At 34.4% G+C, this 18,399-nt stretch overlaps 1 protein-coding gene across 1 annotated transcript in view; it reads right to left on the bottom strand.

The window, feature by feature from the left end:
* Positions 1–426: 426 nt before the first annotated feature.
* Positions 427–18,399, bottom strand: part of LOC150097504 (solute carrier organic anion transporter family member 74D-like) — a 29,861-nt gene continuing 11,888 nt past the window's right edge. The window contains exons 2-9 of the mRNA XM_090407138.1: positions 14,881–14,967; positions 11,427–11,624; positions 9,617–9,781; positions 8,740–8,935; positions 6,272–6,416; positions 4,850–5,025; positions 3,068–3,132; positions 427–1,190 (exon numbers count right to left, since the gene is read on the bottom strand). Coding sequence (XP_090263264.1) covers positions 868–1,190; positions 3,068–3,132; positions 4,850–5,025; positions 6,272–6,416; positions 8,740–8,935; positions 9,617–9,781; positions 11,427–11,624; positions 14,881–14,967 — 1,355 coding nt within the window. The 3' untranslated portion in view covers positions 427–867. The remainder of the gene's footprint in view (positions 1,191–3,067; positions 3,133–4,849; positions 5,026–6,271; positions 6,417–8,739; positions 8,936–9,616; positions 9,782–11,426; positions 11,625–14,880; positions 14,968–18,399) is intronic.

Genomic DNA, 18,399 nt, shown 5'->3' with positions numbered 1-18,399 from the left:
ATAGCATACTCTATAGAAGTCTACCAAAATTGAAGCATCACAATCTACTGTAGTTCGAAATGATAGAAGATTGACGAGTGTAATTAAATATTTTAATCAAAACAGATTTTTTTTTAAGTGGTGTTGTTCTGAGCGCTGTTTGTTTATGCCTGACTCCAAAACGCATGCAAATAATGTTCGGACAGAAAATTCTTAAATGTCTCCAGTTTAACAAGTTAAGTATGCTAGTCAAAAATCGCATTTCTAAATAATTGCTCGGTGAAATTTTTTTTCCCAGTTAAGTAATATATATCTTTCTGCTAAGAAAGATATTTATAGACGCAACTTCAGCGTGAAGCTATATTCCGAAAAAAAATAGTGAGAAATGCTACAAGTTTGGAGAAATTTTAAATTGTACTTTTGATTTTGAATACAAAAGAATTGTACTTATGACTGGTATGAACAGTTTTCCTTTTTTTATTCAACTCATTTGTATTTGTTACAATTAAGCACTGTTCCTTCATATCACACATTTGTGTTATAGCTAAATTCACTAATAATAGCTTTTTTATTTTCCTCTTCTTACTTCTAAATTGTCTTCTGTAGAGACGAACATTCCACCGATTGATTACGTGACAGCAACCAGTGACTTTTTTTAGATTTAAAAATGATCATTAGCACGATTGTAGTATGGATTCCATTAACACAAGCGAAAAAGTTTCCTCAAATAGTTTTATTTGATTCTGTGCCAGTCACTTTCAATCTTATAAAATATATTACTATCTTTGGTTATCAAAAGTATGATATGAATTACGATGATATACTAATTAAAAATATGGAGATTTATGAATGTTGAATTTTTTATGTACATCTAAATGATGTGTCTCCTCAACTGGATAAGCTCTCTTTCCGCCTTGACTCTGTGTTATTTAAAGAATTAATACTGATTCTTCTTTTTATTGGATCAATGATATCTGCTTCAATGGGTTCCTCTTCATCATACAAATGTTTTAGTCTTGGACTATAGACGCAAACGAGGATATCTGTACACGCGCCAAGAAAAATAAATATGGCGCAGAATCCATGAAGGTAGTAGCGAAATTTGTCGGCATCATAAACCCAACAGTTGCCTGTTTTTCCGCAGCTTTCTTCCCAAACCAAACAAGAAGCATCTGTAAGAGCTCCGGAGATCAGAGGATAAGGAATGAAAGCTAAAAGAAAAGATGGAAAAGAAACATTATATAGTTGCTAGTATATAGTTGCAATCTGTTTTTTTGAAATTGTATTAATACAAAATATAATGACAGAAAGTGTAATCGGGACTTTCTATGTATAATGCAGCATTCTTTTCTTAATCTATTCAATTCAATTTTGATTTAAAGTAGGCATTTATGCTTATCTTAATATTCAAGGCAAGCATAAAAAGGTTACATTAGCATCAACAGGTAAATTTGTTTCTGATTAACAGTCATAAGACCACCGCTTATTGAAAGCCTGAAGTGGTTGGAAAAATTTCCTTGTTTGGTCTCTAGAGCAGAGTTTATGGACTATGTAAAAATTAAACTTAAAAAATATAAAAACTAGAAAAATCCGTAGCTCATTCACCATACGATTTACTGTTTACAAAAATACCTTTCGTTGTAGGAGTCACAATTAAAACATGAATTAATGAATGGAATATCATTCATATGAATCAAATATTCATACGAATGAAGTTCTCTTTTCCAATTTATTCCGCAAATAAGCATCTGGAATGAGATATGACAGGCAGAGAATCAAAATTCCAAGATGAAACTGCCATAGTAAAGTTCTGGTTGTATACATCCAAGTATAAAACTTCCCGTTTTGGCGTGTGATTAACTGGAATTGACCCATTAAGATTAAAGTACCAATGTGAAATTAATTTATTCGTTAGATATCTTTAAATAAAACAGCTCCAAATCCTATAACTCCCAACTCCTATAAAACTCCAAACAGTTTCTAACTCTATACAAATCACAAATCCTCCTGCCCATTGGGTGTGCTCTAAGAGCTCCCTGAAAATAGTGGATTATATACAGAAAAGAGTAGTTAAATTGATTGACGACCCCTCTCTCATTAATAAATTCGCTCACTTTCTCAAGCCATTCAGTTTTCGCTGTTTGCATCTTTTATAAATAATTTTATGGCCACTGTCTATTACAATTATCATCAATATTTCCCTCACCCAAACGCCTGCAGCAGATAACCGACATCCTCTCATAGTTCAACTCCAACTCGGCAAAACAAATTTCTTCTCTCTTTTTATCTCTTCCACTGCTGCCCTTTGACACTTCCACCATATATGTTTCCCAAGGAATACGCCCACAGATTTTCAAGTCAAATGTGAACAAGTTCCTTATTGCTCGTTCATGGTACTAGCGTACAATAGGTTGAGCAACCTCTCCTGGATGGATTCTCCATAAAAGTGAAATAAAATAAAACCCCGGAAGTTTCCCTTTGCAGTGTCTAGACTATTTAGACTATATGTAAACTGTGTAGGCGAAAAAAAAAGTTTAATTTGACCAGTTTGTCTCCGATGATTGTATGATTGTTAGGCAACATGTTATGAATCTTCCCAAGGAGTTCTCTATGGTAATAAGAGACTATTGTGTAAACCAATAACGCGATTAATATATTCTTTTCTAACTGTCATTTAAATTAAGGAATTACTCTTAATTTTATGATAATTTCATAAATGAAAAATTGTAAACCTGTAGTATGTTACCACCGTAGGTGAGCTCAAGGTCAAATAAACGGAAACCCTACCGTAGAGAACACAGAAATTATCTTCTTTATGTGGCATAGTTTATATCTGCAAAAGAATGATAAACACGTAAGATGGGAGAGTTGTATTTGCAGTGCTGTATTCGGTACTAGAAAAGTGAATGAAGCATTATTATTACAAAAACACTTATCCGAGCCTCGCTGAAGTCTCATGCGTAACGACTATATCATGATTTATATGAACGTCGAAGTTTCAATGAAGGTCACTCGCGGTATAAACCAGGCAGTAGGAAATATTTTTAAAGATAGTTGTATGCATTTTAATATTGCTTAATTGACTTACCGAGTAAGGAATATACTCCGTGAACACCTCCCAATGCTATACTTTTATCAGCTGCATCCACACTCCTGCAATTAAAGGAAAAAAGAAAGAATTAGAAATGTTTTAAATTTAGATATTTATTTATTTGAGCCAGTCGTTTCAGTTTTATTGACACACCACCAGGATATAGATTACCGATATATTTAAACATTGCACAAATCAAATAGGACCAAATAAATCTACTTTATATAAAATTCCAATTCTACCAATTTACGACTTTGTGTGGGCTTAATCATTTCTTAATATTTTACTCAAATTTCGTTTGGTTTGGTATGGTCTCAGTGGAATTATGTAAGGCAAATAAGGCAGTAATCTATGTTAATGCATATGCCGCTCGATTTGTCTGTTTTACAAGAGAGGAAAAAAAAAAACGCTGCCATCATCGTATATGACCAGTAAGACGGGATTTGAACCTGGGTTTTTCCATCTGAAAGGCGAATTCTATTTTGCTTTGTGTGTGTGTGCGCGCGTGCGTGCGTGCGTGCGTGCGTGCGTGCGTGTGTGTGTGTGTGTGTGTGTGTGTGTGTGTGTGTGTGTGTGTGTGTGTGTGTGTGTGTGTGTGTGTGTGTGTGTGTGTGTGTGTGTGTGTGTGTGTGTGTGTGTGTGTGTGTGTGTGTGTGTGTGTGTGTTAACCATTAAAGAAATGGCTGAGTGTTAACATACCGGTTCTTCAAAGAACAAGCTCCTGGTTTTCGAATCTCTTCATCGGCATAGATATTTAGGATTGTCTTCAGGTGGGATTTTTTCGCACCCGCACAATTTTTGCTTACAGGAGAATTGCACCAATAGCAATAAAGCAAATTAGGAAATGAAAGCTTTGCTTCCTGACCGCAGTTGTCCTTCCTGATGTGAGCTCAGGAATTTGTGATTTGTATTCCGCAACCCAACATCCTCTGTTAAAATAATATTCAACGAAAAATTGTCGGCTCGCTTATAACGAGTGCTTGCTTACTTCATAAGCAGCCCTATCATTGGACAACAAGAAGCGGCAGTTGTAAAAGGCATTGAAAGGTACTGGGCTTGAATAAAAAAAAAAAGCAAATAAATGAAAATCCTATGATGCCTGCCTTAGTTCACGGTAACATTCATGACAATAGGATTTTTTTACTTACTAATCCTTTATTTACCAGCTGATTCTTTACTCAGTCCAAGTAACTTTTTTTCCCCTTTTAATTTCGGAATGCCAGGTTTTTATTTGAGCAACTTAAGAAAAGTGGACAGCAAACTTAATGATTTCACACATTAATATAGAATTAGGAGGAAAGTATGGGGCAGTTGTTTGTCGCATTCTCGTGCGCTTTTGTCTACACTGCCCGGCTAAAAATCACACTAAATCTTCCTGCGATCACAAAAGTACAAAGCTGGTTACCAAAGTTTGCACAGAGAAGTAGGGTTTAGTGCCCTTATTTATGATTATTCACAAGACACATTCATCAATTAAAGAAATAAGAGAAATGCCTAGCAATATATTTTGAACAGAAGAACAAATTTCAGCGTAGATAATATAATGCAATAGCAAGATATCAGTTAAACGTTATTTAATACAAGACATTGTTAAACATCAATTTTTATTTATTTTTTTTTTCAAGGAATTCTTTCATTTTTAAGACATCTATTTCAATAAGCACACATCGTTTTAATAATTCATGCATATTATGACAATACCAAACATCCCATGCCTTCTAGCTGATAATATTTTCTGTTTTCCAGAGACTAAATGGCTAATTTATCTGGGAAACCTACCTTAGTAATATCAAAGTATTGCCCACTCTACAAGTTGAAGTGACCAGCTTGCCAACACTGAGTATGACAATATACAGAATCATCCATCCACAGTCGGTGAAACAGTAGCCCTTCTCTGCGGTATCCGTTACGAAATTTTCAGATGAATCGTGCACACATGTACAGTTATAGAACAGCTGGAAATTATTATAAAGTATTTCAGTATTATGACAGCATATTCCGAATTACATAATGATAAAAGTAAATTTAGAAGCAGATTACCTCTGCAGTTTTAATAGTAAAATGTTGGAATTTTATACATCCGATTACAGCTATTTATCATAGTTTTAAAGGATGTATCATGATAAAGAAAATGGTTCGTACGTACGTACAGTTTTAAAACCTCAATAATAAAAATAACACACACACACACAAAATAAAAATAAAAAACATGATTCAAGAACATCTCAATTGGGTTGCGAGAAGTCTTTTATTTATGATCCTTCATATTCAGGCGTGGACTATTTGCAGATAAAGATAATTTGTTGTGACATTCTGCGACCACAATACTTCGTTGCGTCTCTGGTGTGTGTGTGTGTGTGTGTGTGTGGGAACGAATAGAAGAGATGCTGTGTTTGGAATGGTATTAAAGCTAGTGCAGTGTCTCTACCTGCCGGAATCTGAAATTTTTATTGCTGTATAACATGTCAAATAAATTATTCTGTATATTAAAAAAAATATTTTTTTTCTCTGTTGACAATTAAAACTTCTTAATATTGCACTTGAAAAGAAAAACAGTTATTAAATTATTAGACATTTCACAACTTGCTAACCTTCCAATGTCCGCGTGGTTAGTGGCTTTGCACTTCGCAACCATATGCCTGGGGAAGGAGTGTCCTAGGTTCGATTCCCGTCAACGACGTGAGGAGCTCAAGGATCTTCCTCAGCCAAAGCCAAGTTAGTCGGTCTTGGGCGTGGACAGCAGGGTTTTTTCCGCCAGTTTATCTGGTGTTTTTCATCCCGCAAGCAGGCAAACCGGTCCGAGGACACACACACAGATTACAGTCAGGAATACTGACCCAGCCATAGGTCTGATTCGTCAGCCTATGCCGGTTCCGGAGCCCGGATAAAATTTGGGGGGACTAAATGGTACCGTGAACTCCCGTAAAAAGGGGGAACGCTGTCAACAAACGGAATTTAATTTTATTTAACCTTCCAATTATTATTAAACTATGAGTGAATAAAAAAAGAATGTTCAGTTATTCGATTAAGTATGCAAAGGTATATTAATTGACTATTAGTATAGCCAGGTATGCGACAATAGGAATCAGCTTGCACATAACTGACAGTAATAATGTTACACCTTGGTCTAAAAACAACAACTAGAAATAATTTTATTTAATAACATTTTTTATTGTTATTTAAAAGTTTACCATCACTCACTTCTGTGCCATTGATCTTTTCATAGTCACTGCATCCAGCATAGCAAGGTGAAAAATAAGTCGATGCCGTATCCGGTCCACAGAGAGGAACATAAAATCGTTGAGTGCATTTACAATCAGTGTTGCATTCGTTTTCCAGTTGCAACCTACGTAGTCAGAAAAAAATTACACGTTTCAATAGTATTGAGGAAGTAACGATGAATGATACAGATGATTTAGCTGGATGAAGTCGGGTAAGATTAGTAACAAATATTTTCATTTCTAAATCATTTCTTACAACTATAACACATCAGTTGCATTTATGAATGATCATTTAATATTTATGAAATAACAGGAGCAATTCTGAATGGAATATTGTTTACTATTTTGGAGGGTAAAAGCTCTGTTCAAAGGCTACCTTATCATTTCAGTCTGCATCTTTGTCTTCTTCTTTAGGAAGAAGACTAAGATGCAGACTGAAAGTTTTCAAACTTCTTTTTTGATTTTTCGATTCTTAAGAAATCATAAAACTCATGATAAGAATATTAGTTCCTTACACATAACGTATTCAATGACAATTATTCGTTGAATCAGCTTCTTAAATCTCAGAGACTGTGTATTCCTCTAATTGGAATTAGTGAAGTGTAAATACGGTCCTGTTTCTTAATTTTCATATATTTCATATTTTAAATTATGCATCTCTGTCATTTTATAGATTTACATATTAGGCTAAATCTGTTACATGGCTGTAACAGATTTAGCCTATAGCAGGTTTTGCCTGTAGCAAGTCTTTGCCAAATCTCATGATAAACAGGGAATGGAGGGGTAAATCTTCCATTGTGTGTGTGTGTGTGTGTGTGTGTGTGTGTGTGTGTGTGTGTGTGTGTGTGTGTGTGTGTGTGTGTGTGTGTGTGTGTGTGTGTGTGTGTGTGTGTGTGCGTGCGTGCGTGCGTGCTCGAGGGCGTACGTGCGTGTTGTCGAGTCTGTAATGGAGGAGGGAGATACTCAAGTTTCTAACATGTTTTCATAGGTTGCATTTATGACTGAAACAACAAACTATCCCAATCTCACCTACAAAAAGTTGTAAACTTATAGCACACTGGCACCGTGTAAAATTAAGGATTAAATAATCCTGAAACTGCTGTTGAGACCAAACATGCATCTTTTTCAAGACACTTTAGCCCTTCAACAAGCGAGTAGCGGTCTCACACCGATGGTTAAATTCATCTCCAATCTAAACACATTCACAAACCTCCATTCCCAAGGCGAGATTCGAACCAAAAGTCTGTTGATCGGAGAGTGAGCTCATTATTTACTTTGCCAATCAGTGGGACATCAATGTATGCGTTATAAGGATTGTTTTGCAAGATGAAAGCTCTAGTTTCCAGGAGAAAAAACCTACAACATCTTTATGAGATCATCTTACTTAGGCTTCAGAAGAGATCCCTAGACGGGATTCGACCGGAGAAATTTCCAGCTGAAGGACACAATGTCGCAACATCATTGCAATTGCTCTAAGGAATCGTTAAGTTTCAAGGAGAAATCCTGCGATCTTCTTATGGCTAACTCACCTTCAGTTGAAGAGATAGCCCATCTGGTGCACGCATCCAAGATAGAATAGCTTTTTATTGTCCGGGTCTTTCCGAAGGACAAGCTGTTTTATTTATTCAATGCATTTTAGATACTTAATGCCAATATACTAGATCAGATATGATATAAACGAGTCTGCCTTAAATAATAATCTCATCGTGATTTACTAGAAACAGGTTGTATATTTTGAATGAACCAAAACAAGTGCTGACATGAAATACCACCGATTTAATTGCTTTGCAAAACAAGTTTGGAGAGCAATTCATTCTTACAGGTACTTCTAACAACTATGCTTCCATTTTGAACCATTTAACATTGCAAGCTTCTAAGATATGCGGTTACTTTTAACCAGACCATTCTTATAACATACGACAGGTGAACCTATACAAAATATTATTATTTTTTCATTTAAATCAACACATTGGACATCAAACCGATGTTAACATATGACATGAGAAGTGAGAACAACTCACTTAGTGGGCGACCATGCAAAATAAATAATCTTCGAAGTTTAAGAGTATGTTGAGAAACATTCTAACAATAACTTAGAAGACCTATTTAGATTATAGCCAATACTTAATCGGTTCACAGGTACTTAAGGTAATGAAAGATTGCACAAAGCATGCTGCTACTAAATTTTAAACAGATATACAACATTTAAACCTGGATTAGTATATCATACTCATTAGTTTAAAATACTTCTGTTTCTTGTCATATACGGTGCATTACACTTTTTTTTGTTATGTTTTATAGTATCGTCCAGTGGTTTTTATATGGTGTTGTACTGTGCTGTTTTGTTTTGTTTCCTTGTTATACTAGTCTTATTTCTCTTCTAGAAATTCCTCAATAAATAAATATTATTAATCCTATGTTATGAAATGATAAATGAAAATTACTTACAATTGACCTGCTGGTGAACTTCCAGTCATCTGAACAGGCGGACAAGTTAGCATCATGCACACCAAAAGACAAACAACGCTGACCAATTCCACAATAACAACATAACCGGTCAGGTAGCGTGGACGTGGTTTTGATTTTGCAATTACCACTCCTCCTACGAAAACCCCAAACATCATACTCACAATGCTTGTAGGACCTGCGGAGTAAAAAGAGTTTTGTTTTAAAGTTCAACTTGTAGTTAAAGTTAATATTTTTATGTTTATCCATATTGTTGTTGTTGTGTTTTCTAGTGTTTAAAGTGGTTTCACTCTGTGGAACCACTTTAAACTACATATTGTATAAACAATTTTAATGTCAAGCGTTTTATCAACTTCCGAAATTAAAAAAAAAAATCATAAGAACTGCCGAATGTTTTCATCAATTTTTTTTAAAATTTTTTTATTTGAAATGTAAAAGTCATTACCTGATAATAATTATATTGGTAGGAAAGATACCGTTGCCTTTAATCCTGATCTTATCAGAGACTCAATCACTGATGATATCATAACATCGCTGATAAGATCTCAATATTATTATTATTTCCTAACACCTCCAGGGAGTCCAATGACTCATCGAGGGTGTCCAATGACTCTACAACTCTGTCTCCACTGCTCAATTCACCAACTACCGTCATCATGCTAGCGCCATCTACCGCCCATCATCACAGACAATCACAAACATCCATGCCCACAGCAGCAATCGAACCCGCACCTTTTGGCTGGAGAGCGGATACGCAGACCATTCGGTCAACCAGGCGGGCTGGTTGAGATAAAGCGTTTATTTATTTATTTTTTATTTTACAAATATCTGTACTCTTATTATAAAATATGCATCCTACCTGTATATAAGTTTGCTTTCGACGCTGATTGTTTGAACTGGGTTTCCATATATTTCGGTAATAGTATATAATATGCCATAATTCCATTGACATAAAGAACTCCTCCAATCATTTGGCACACTAAAATAGGATTTTTAATGAGTCTACCCGTAGCCTTCCACATATCTGAAAAGGAAAGATAAATTATTCTTAGACTCGGATGAATTTCTAAAATTTCTCTTAAGGGATATTTTTAAATCTTGTTTGATCTTAAAAAAAAAAAGGAGAGGATATTTGAGAAAACGATGATAGAAATTGAAAATCTCTTTAGATAGAGAGGAGAGAAGATATACCTGGAATGCTTTTATGTCACAGATCTGAAGAATAAATCGTAGAAATTTTTGAATTTTTTTCAGATTAGGATTGAATCAACTTAAAATTATGAAGGAATGCAAAAAATGCTGGACACAAAATATAATCATTTACATTAAATTAAATGTAATTATTAAGTAAGTAATTTTGCGTTGCAATAATCATTGAAATTACAAATATAAAAATAAATTATTTCTAATTTGTTAGTTGCATGATAAGGGAAGGGTGCACAACGACCTAATGAAATGATGACACTCTTTAAACAGAATATGATATAAAATTTTAAAATATTCTCATGATTATTTGATCGCGATTTTAGTCCGGTATAAACACCCACACAGCAAACGAGGGATTGTAATACTAAATATATTACATGTCAGGATGTCTTACGATTAGATTAAGGAAATAAAAATCCCTTATTATTTTACAGCCAGTATGCGAAACTCAAAGATCGAAAACTACGATCTAAGAGTTTCATGCGAAGAACTATCGGCGAATCCAAGCGTAAGTGACCACCAGGTAGTACAACACCAAGGCAACTCGATGCAAAGGTGGAGCAAGATCCCTCACTATCCTTGATATTTTCTCATAATGTGAAAACACACAGCTCCTAGGAGATGTAATACTGCTTTACATTATGAGGAGAGGTCACTACCCACTTTACATCATGAGAAATTATGTATTATAATTTCAAGAAAATATGAAGGATAGTGAGGGAGCTTGCTCCACCTTTGCTTCGAGTTGCCTTGGTGTTGTACTACCAGGTGTTCACTTACGCTTGGATTCGCCGATAGTTCTTCGGCATGAAACTCTTAGAGTTTCGCATACTGGCTGTAAAATAATAAGAGATTTTTATCCCCTTAATTTAATTAACTTCGCTAGAAAAAATAGCCGTTTGGCTTTTCATCTTAGTTATGTCTTATGATTATTATTAGATCGTCTTATTAGATACGACCTGTTGGTATGTTTTGAATGAGACAGTTCACAGGGTTTGTTCTGATGAGCACCCCTGAGTGAAATATGAAACAAATGTAGACTGTGTCATTGCCAAAAGAAGGCGGCTTCAGCTAGAAAAGTCTTATTGATTTAACCTTATATCAATAAGACTTTTCTATGTTCTTATTGATTTAAAAAGAACATTAAATATCCAAAAATTGTTAAGGATGGTAGCCATTAATATCACAAACCGGGCCCTTTTAAAAGGAAGTTTATAAGGAAAGATGCTTCATTTTAATTATTTAAAAGATTATTTAAAACTTTTTACGAATTGCTATCAGTTACTTTTGTTTCACAGATTTATCCTTTTTTTTTTCGATTTAGACGATTGTATATCTCTTCTCTCTCTCTCTCTCTCTCTCTCTCTCTCACACACACACACACACACACACACACACACACACACATTGTCTGTGTTATAAGCAAACTCAGAATTCTAAAACCAGTTTCTAATTTTTTTTACCTTTTATTTGTTGCTTAGGAGTAGCAGTTTCTTCTTTCTTCTTATCCTTGACGGGTGAATTTTGATTGTGTGCTTCTAGAGCACGAGGAAATAAAATCAATGGAATGCTGCCGATAAAAATAAGAACGCCAATTATTACAAATCCCAACCACCATGCACCTACCCATCGAGGATCATTCTGGGAGAATCCAGGATCGACTGAAAAAGGAAATAAGCGAAAACTATTAATTCTTCAGATAACAAAGTTCCTGGACAAAACGTTTTGCTTTTTAACTTTAAATTAATTCACGTTGCTTTAGAAGAAATAACTTAAACACCTGCTGATGATTTTAAGTCTTTTTCCTAATTATATTTTGGTAAGAAATGTTTTAGCATGTAAGAATATAAAAATAAGTAATCAATTGATCCATTTTTTTTTTAAAGCAAAGAATATAGTAAACAGATATTAGCTCTGCGACCTTGGCTGGGTAGCCTTAGAGATTATTATTATTATTACAAATTACAAAGAGAGACCTCCAGATAGTCAGAGACTCATCGAGGAAGGCCACATACTACACACACTAGCTATCATACTTATTCTTGAATTCATTCACACTGCTTGCACTCACAACATCCAATGGCAAGCCATTCCAATCACGCATCACCCTATGAGAGAAAAATCTAGCCCTCACCCCCCTTTTTAGCAGCATTCATTCTTAGCTTCCAAGGATGCCCTCTTGTTCTTTACCCATCCTCCATAAATTGAAAAATTCCATCAATTGAAATCCTCTATGACCCTTTAAGAAGTTTCTAAGTCTCAATGATATCACCCCTCTTTCTCCTATCTGCTAGTGTCTGCAGTCTAAAATTCTAAACCTGTCTTCATAATCAATATTCCACAATCCTGATATTATTTTTAACATTCTCATTTTCATTCGCTCCAACATATATAGTTGTAATACCAAACCAGTAGAAAATATGATCCCTGAAGAATCCATGTGATGGTTTTTTATTAGTCACTCATAAAAGATAGTATGATAAAAGATGCTATTCGATGAGCTCATAGCATATTGTTCCTGTTGAGACTTAATAGTAATGCGCTGCAGCTTAAGATTAGCCCGTATCAACGTAGAGACTGTATCGCTGTCTTAAGATATCAGCTGGAGAGATACATAAAAAAAAGTATCAGGGAGCGATTCTATGGAAATCTGATGAGTTTTAATTCTAACATTTAATAAAATAAAACGTAAGCTGGTTCTGAGATTCAAAGGAGATTCCCAATCACTTAAAACTAAACAGAGAATTTTTTTTCATTCACTTCAATATTAGATAGAAGAATTTTATAAGCAAGCTGTTCTTGTAATAAGCTTTGGCGCAAGAATTTGCATAGTTTCCATCTGATAAGTGGCTAAATATGTTCCTTGCATTTTGAGGCATAACAAGCTATGGTGCATATTTATACTCATCATCATACGAATTTCTTAACGGTTTTATACTAGGCTTTACGGGGATTTGATTAAGAAGAATGAAAATAATGTTCGGTAATGCTGCAGACTGTATCGTTATGATGCGAAATTTCTTTGGAAGTTATTTTACAATTTTAGTATTTTAATATTTAAAAAATTTTTTAAATGTAGCTTCCACTCACGAAAGTTTTTATTTTATTTTATTTTATAAACCTATATTACATTCGTACTGTGAGTGGGTACGGATTTTTTCTATTTTTATTAATAAAACATGGAACTTTTTCCATTTCAGGTCTCCAATAAGCGAGGAGGTAGTGTCACACCGGTCGATGAAATTCATCTCCCACCTAAAGACAATCACAAACATCGATTTCCACGGTAGAATTCGAATCTGCAGCCTTTTTTGGTTGGAGAGCGGATACGTTAACCACTCGGCCAATCAGGTCGGCTACTTTTAAATAAGTATTGAAAGTTATGATTAGTGCCACTCGGTAGCGTGTGTGTGTGTGTGTGTGTGTGTGTGCATTTAATAATGAAATTTTAACAATAGTACTTAGCATGAAAAAAAGTTCTTTTTTCTGTTTCTTTTTTAAGCACAAACATGTCATATTGTAGACGGCAATCACACAAAATTATAGAATGCAATCACCACAAAAATATTTATTCAATACCTAATTCTGTAAGGTATCAGTAATTGCACTTATTAAACTATTTTAGAATATTATAAAATATTATACTAAAAATGATATTTTTATAAAACTGTGAATCACCAATAATTCATAATATAATATAGTTTTATTATATTATATTATATTACATGTCACTTTCATAATATAATATTATTGAGATTAATACATGTAACTATATCAATGAAACGTTAAAAATAAAACTCAAAACATGCCGCAACTGGTAGTTAACTTGAAATGTTTATGAAGTTATACTCTCAACACGTGAGAGTAGTAATTTTTCAGTTTGAAGGTTCATCATTAGATGGCACCACTTTATTACTGACAGCTTTCAAATGCATACAGATGCATTTCACACACAACATCTCCCAATATCCTTCGTGTTGCATCCCCCTAAACAACGTCTAGGGCACATTTGTTGTGGTACATGTTTGTGCCATATGCAGGGGGGGGGATAATCTCCCATTGGTAGAGAGGACATAGTATGGGCTATTTACATTTAATGTCCAGGAAGCGAAGGCCATGAGGTAGGTGCATTATACACATGCGTACATATGTTTTCCATATTTATAATTTTACAATTATAAATATGGAAAACAATCAAAACAAATAAGTAGTGTGTGTACACTAAAATAGGACTTGGATGTTCTTATGACGTGAAGGAAAACTAGGATTCTCTGTCATATGCTAATTGATGGATCTCTGATGCGGCGAGTTGGGGGAAAACGGGAGAATATTGCTGATGTCCAAAAAGAAACCGAACTTTTCGAAAAGAGAAGAAACTAGTGGCACCACCTGTTGTATCTTTTTGTTGTCGAAAGCGGCAACCTTCGTTAGTGTTGTGTGAACTGTTTATGACATGTTTATGTCAATCGGTTCTCAACTTCGAGATAAAACTCACCATTGACCGTTTGTCCAGGCGGAACGAATTCTTTGTGGATAATGCCCTTGGAATCGTAGAAACAAATCAGCATTGTCTTTACTTTTGACTTATCCAAGCGACTTTTTTTCGGATGTCCCTTCCAAAAAAGTCTGTACCTCTTTTAGCTGTCATTTGGAAAGTATCACCAATAAGTTTTTTTTTTTTTTTTTTTTTTTAATTTAGTGTGTTAGTTGCAAGTAAATCAAGCAAATGCAATGTTTATGTTTTGTTTTATGTCAGCATTTAATCAAACTCTTGTACATTCATTATGGCAATTTATTATGACAACTATCAGCTGTAGTCAAATATAAAATTTTACTTAAATAGCCAAATGATTCTTAACAAGTTAGTAGATTATATTTCATTAACTGCTAAGAAATACGCTTTTGTTTGGTACTCACTTCTGGGATCCTCATAGTATGAAAGACAAAATGAACTTAGTAGAAATCCCAATGTCGGACCGAGTAACCTGAGTGAATAGAGAGTTCCTGAAACGTCATAAAATACTGGTATAAAATAAAGTTCATATTTTCCAAAAATAATTGTTTTCGAACAAGCATTGGCAACCGTTTATCTAATACGGCATATTAAATATCCCATATAATACTTACGATTGCTTTGATCCAGCCATAGGTTATATTAACCTATCATTACATTCAATATGTTTATAAGTGAGTAGTAGATTAGATTAGACTATAAGAACAACAAATGTTGCCATGTTTGTTTTAGTTTGTTATTACTCAGTTTACTATATACAGAGGAAAACTCATGCTTAAACTGATGAGGACTACCAGCAAAGTAATGAGACAAAATTTGTATAAAATCGTGTCTTCAATTAATCGTCTGATACATCGTAGTCACCGGCAAAATTCCCCCCCCCGTACCGGTTCCGGAAAAGAAAAACAAAATCACATGTAGACAATTCGGACAAGTACGGTTTCTGGACAAGATTTCGCTTCTACATTTTCTTGACGAAAGACACCAGACATATACTTAATAAAAATAGAATAACTCGACAGGTGTTTATCCTACCAATGAGAAAGAAGTTTATCCTCCAAAAAAAAAAAACATTACTTTTCTGCTAGACTTCGTATTTATCGTATTTATTTCTCCTATAAGTTTTATAGGCATGCAATTTTCTTTAGCGAAAATTCTACAAATAAATAAGTTTATTAATAAATAAGGAACTTAACATCAGCAGAATTCAGGATCGGCACTATCAAAGGAAAAAGAAGCGGAACCTGCAGAAGAATTAGTGCCCGTTTTGGCATAACTCATGTCACCGAAACAAGAAGATAAAAATAAGCGAGAGTATTCAAAATAATAACTAAAAGATATTTTATATTCAGACATGGTGATCAATGAAAGGAAGAAGCAGCTATATTTAACACTATATTATTCAGAATAAGCAAAGATCGTGTGGTGCTCAGTCAACTGAATAAATTTATATGGAATAAGAGAGAGAGAGAGTGAGCTTAGTTAAACAACGCTAAACTAGTTGTACCAGTTTTAACTTATGGCTGCGAGAGTTGGATTCAAAATTAAGCAGGCGATCAATGACCGAAGATCCTAAGATGAAAGTTCTGAGAAAGAATAGGGACGTGAACAGAATCATATTAAAACAAAGATAATAGGAAGGAACCCGACATTCTTGGCATTAGAGAATGTTGGAGCAGAGTTAATCTCTGGTGGTATGGTTACTTAAACAGAATGGGAGAGGAAAGATTAGCAAAACAGGTGTTTTGGTGTCATAATGGTAGAAAAGAGACCCAGAGGAAGGCCAAATATCTTGTTGGATTAAAAATCATTCATTCATTTATTCACTTTCACCTGTTTCTTTGAATTTGTTTGTCTTATCCCCGCTTAAAGCCTGCATTATGTGGTTTCTCATTAGTACAGTACTGCTAGCGTCCGTGTTTTATTACTAACGAGCATCTCAGCAGCGTTGCTTGACTTCTAACAAGTAAATTTGTCAAATTAAACTACAAGCAACAACTCCAGAGCAACCATCAAGTTTTGACAGTACAAGAATAATCTTATGTGATACAAAACATTAATTAAAGTCAGTAGATTTTCTTTTTTAAGTATTCTAAGAACAACTTGCCAATGAAACGTTTGTTCAGCACTCTGCATTTTATTTTCAGAGGGAACAAAAGTTGGGGGGGGGGATAAGGGATTGTAAATCAGCGGATTAAAATAAAAAATAAGTAGAAAGAAAATATTAAGAGAAAAGGGGGAAGGTTAAAAAAGTTGAACATTCTGTAGGTTGAACGCGGGCTATCAGGACAAAAGCGACCCGTCTGTCCTTATTTGCTTAGTTTAATTACAGCCTGGATCCAGGTGAGTAATCTGTTGCAACGTCCCAGAAAATGATAATATTAGAACTTTTTGTTTTTCAGGGACATCCCACTTATGAAAGGTTGATAGTCTGCAGGCATTTGGTACCTTTCAGGAGTACTAATATTAGATAATCTGGACCTTACTGTAGAGATCAAACTTAGAAATCCATCAAACCACTTTACGCTTTCAGTAAGCAGTGTGGTGGTCTTATACTCTAGGATGAAATTTAGCTACTACATAAAGACATTTACAAACATGCATCCATGCTACAGTAAGAGTCCATTTGTTGATTGAAGGATGGAGACAAAACTTACTCGGCTAAACAGGCAGACAAACGATAAAGAACATGAGTATATTTTGTTGCATAACGTTTCATCCACCCGCCTTAAATTCAATCAAAACTGTATATGTAAGTTAAAATATGCCCTTACTATTTCGACTTAGCTGCTTGAAGTGTAGAACATATGCGTAGTTGTTTTGGTCAGTTATGCATTGGCTAAAACAGTTTTGTTCTCGATTTTTCAAAAAGTGGGGAACAACCTGTTTGTATTACTTTTAAAACAACAGTTGGTAAACAATAGCCAATGAAATGTGATTTAAATAGTATGCATTGTACACTGCTTTAGTGGTTTTGTTGATTTAAACAGGGATGAACATTAGTTTCTCAAATGATCCCACTTCAACAATTATTAGCATCGAGGAATGACAAAAAATGCGAGAAAAAGAAGCAGTTTATTGAATGATCACAATTAGTGTAATTAAGATAGAAAAGAGATTGAAATTTGCATAGAGGAGCAAAACATGAAATGCATTTCAGCAAAGTTAGTGTCCCTGTTTTTATCCCAAATCGTAACATATTTGCCGGATGTTTGGCCCCATTTAACTTTATTATTACTCAATTCAAATATTTATTTGAAATATTCATAAGCTTACTTCCAATTGTTAATTTACATGGAATTATTGTCTCAAAGGTCATTATTTTTCTTTAGTATATATTCTAATATAGTAAGCCCACAGATACGAGACCCTTCGACACTTTATCGCATGTCAACAGAAGAAGAATCCATTCCGATAATAGAGTAATCAATCCGTATTGCGGGATAAGTGTTTATTATTACAGGTAGGAAAATTAACTTCTCTTTTATGATCATTGTAGTTTTTAAAGTGGTAACTATTTTGCTCGTATAACAGTTGGAAAATTTTACCTATAAAGCACGTAATTTCGCGTGTTGTTGACCAATTCGTTCATCGCTTTATTTCTTTCTTTCCTTCAACATGAATTAACTCTTCTTGGCAGTCTGCCCACGAAAGCTACCTTGTAGAATTACCTTGTATATATTCTACTTTGTAGAATGCTACCAGCATTCTACAAAATAACATAAAATGAATGAACTGTAAATATAAGCACATCTATTTATTTTGATAGATGACATTGTAGGTATTGTAGACATTTTTGCTTTCCGTATTCTCGATCTATCGGTTGGTTGTTCATAATTTTTGTTTTGTAAGAAAGGAAATCCTTCCACCACATTCAGGCGATTGGCTAATCGTCTTGACTTGAACATAAAAAGATTTTATGA

The sequence above is a fragment of the Typopeltis vanoorti genome, chromosome 17, assembly GCF_054136105.1.
Source record: "Typopeltis vanoorti isolate ZY-2024b chromosome 17, IOZ_Tvanoo_1.0, whole genome shotgun sequence".
NCBI lineage: Eukaryota > Metazoa > Arthropoda > Arachnida > Uropygi > Thelyphonidae > Typopeltis > Typopeltis vanoorti.
Note: the sequence above shows the minus strand (reverse complement) of the source record. Positions and strands in the feature narration are given on the sequence as shown.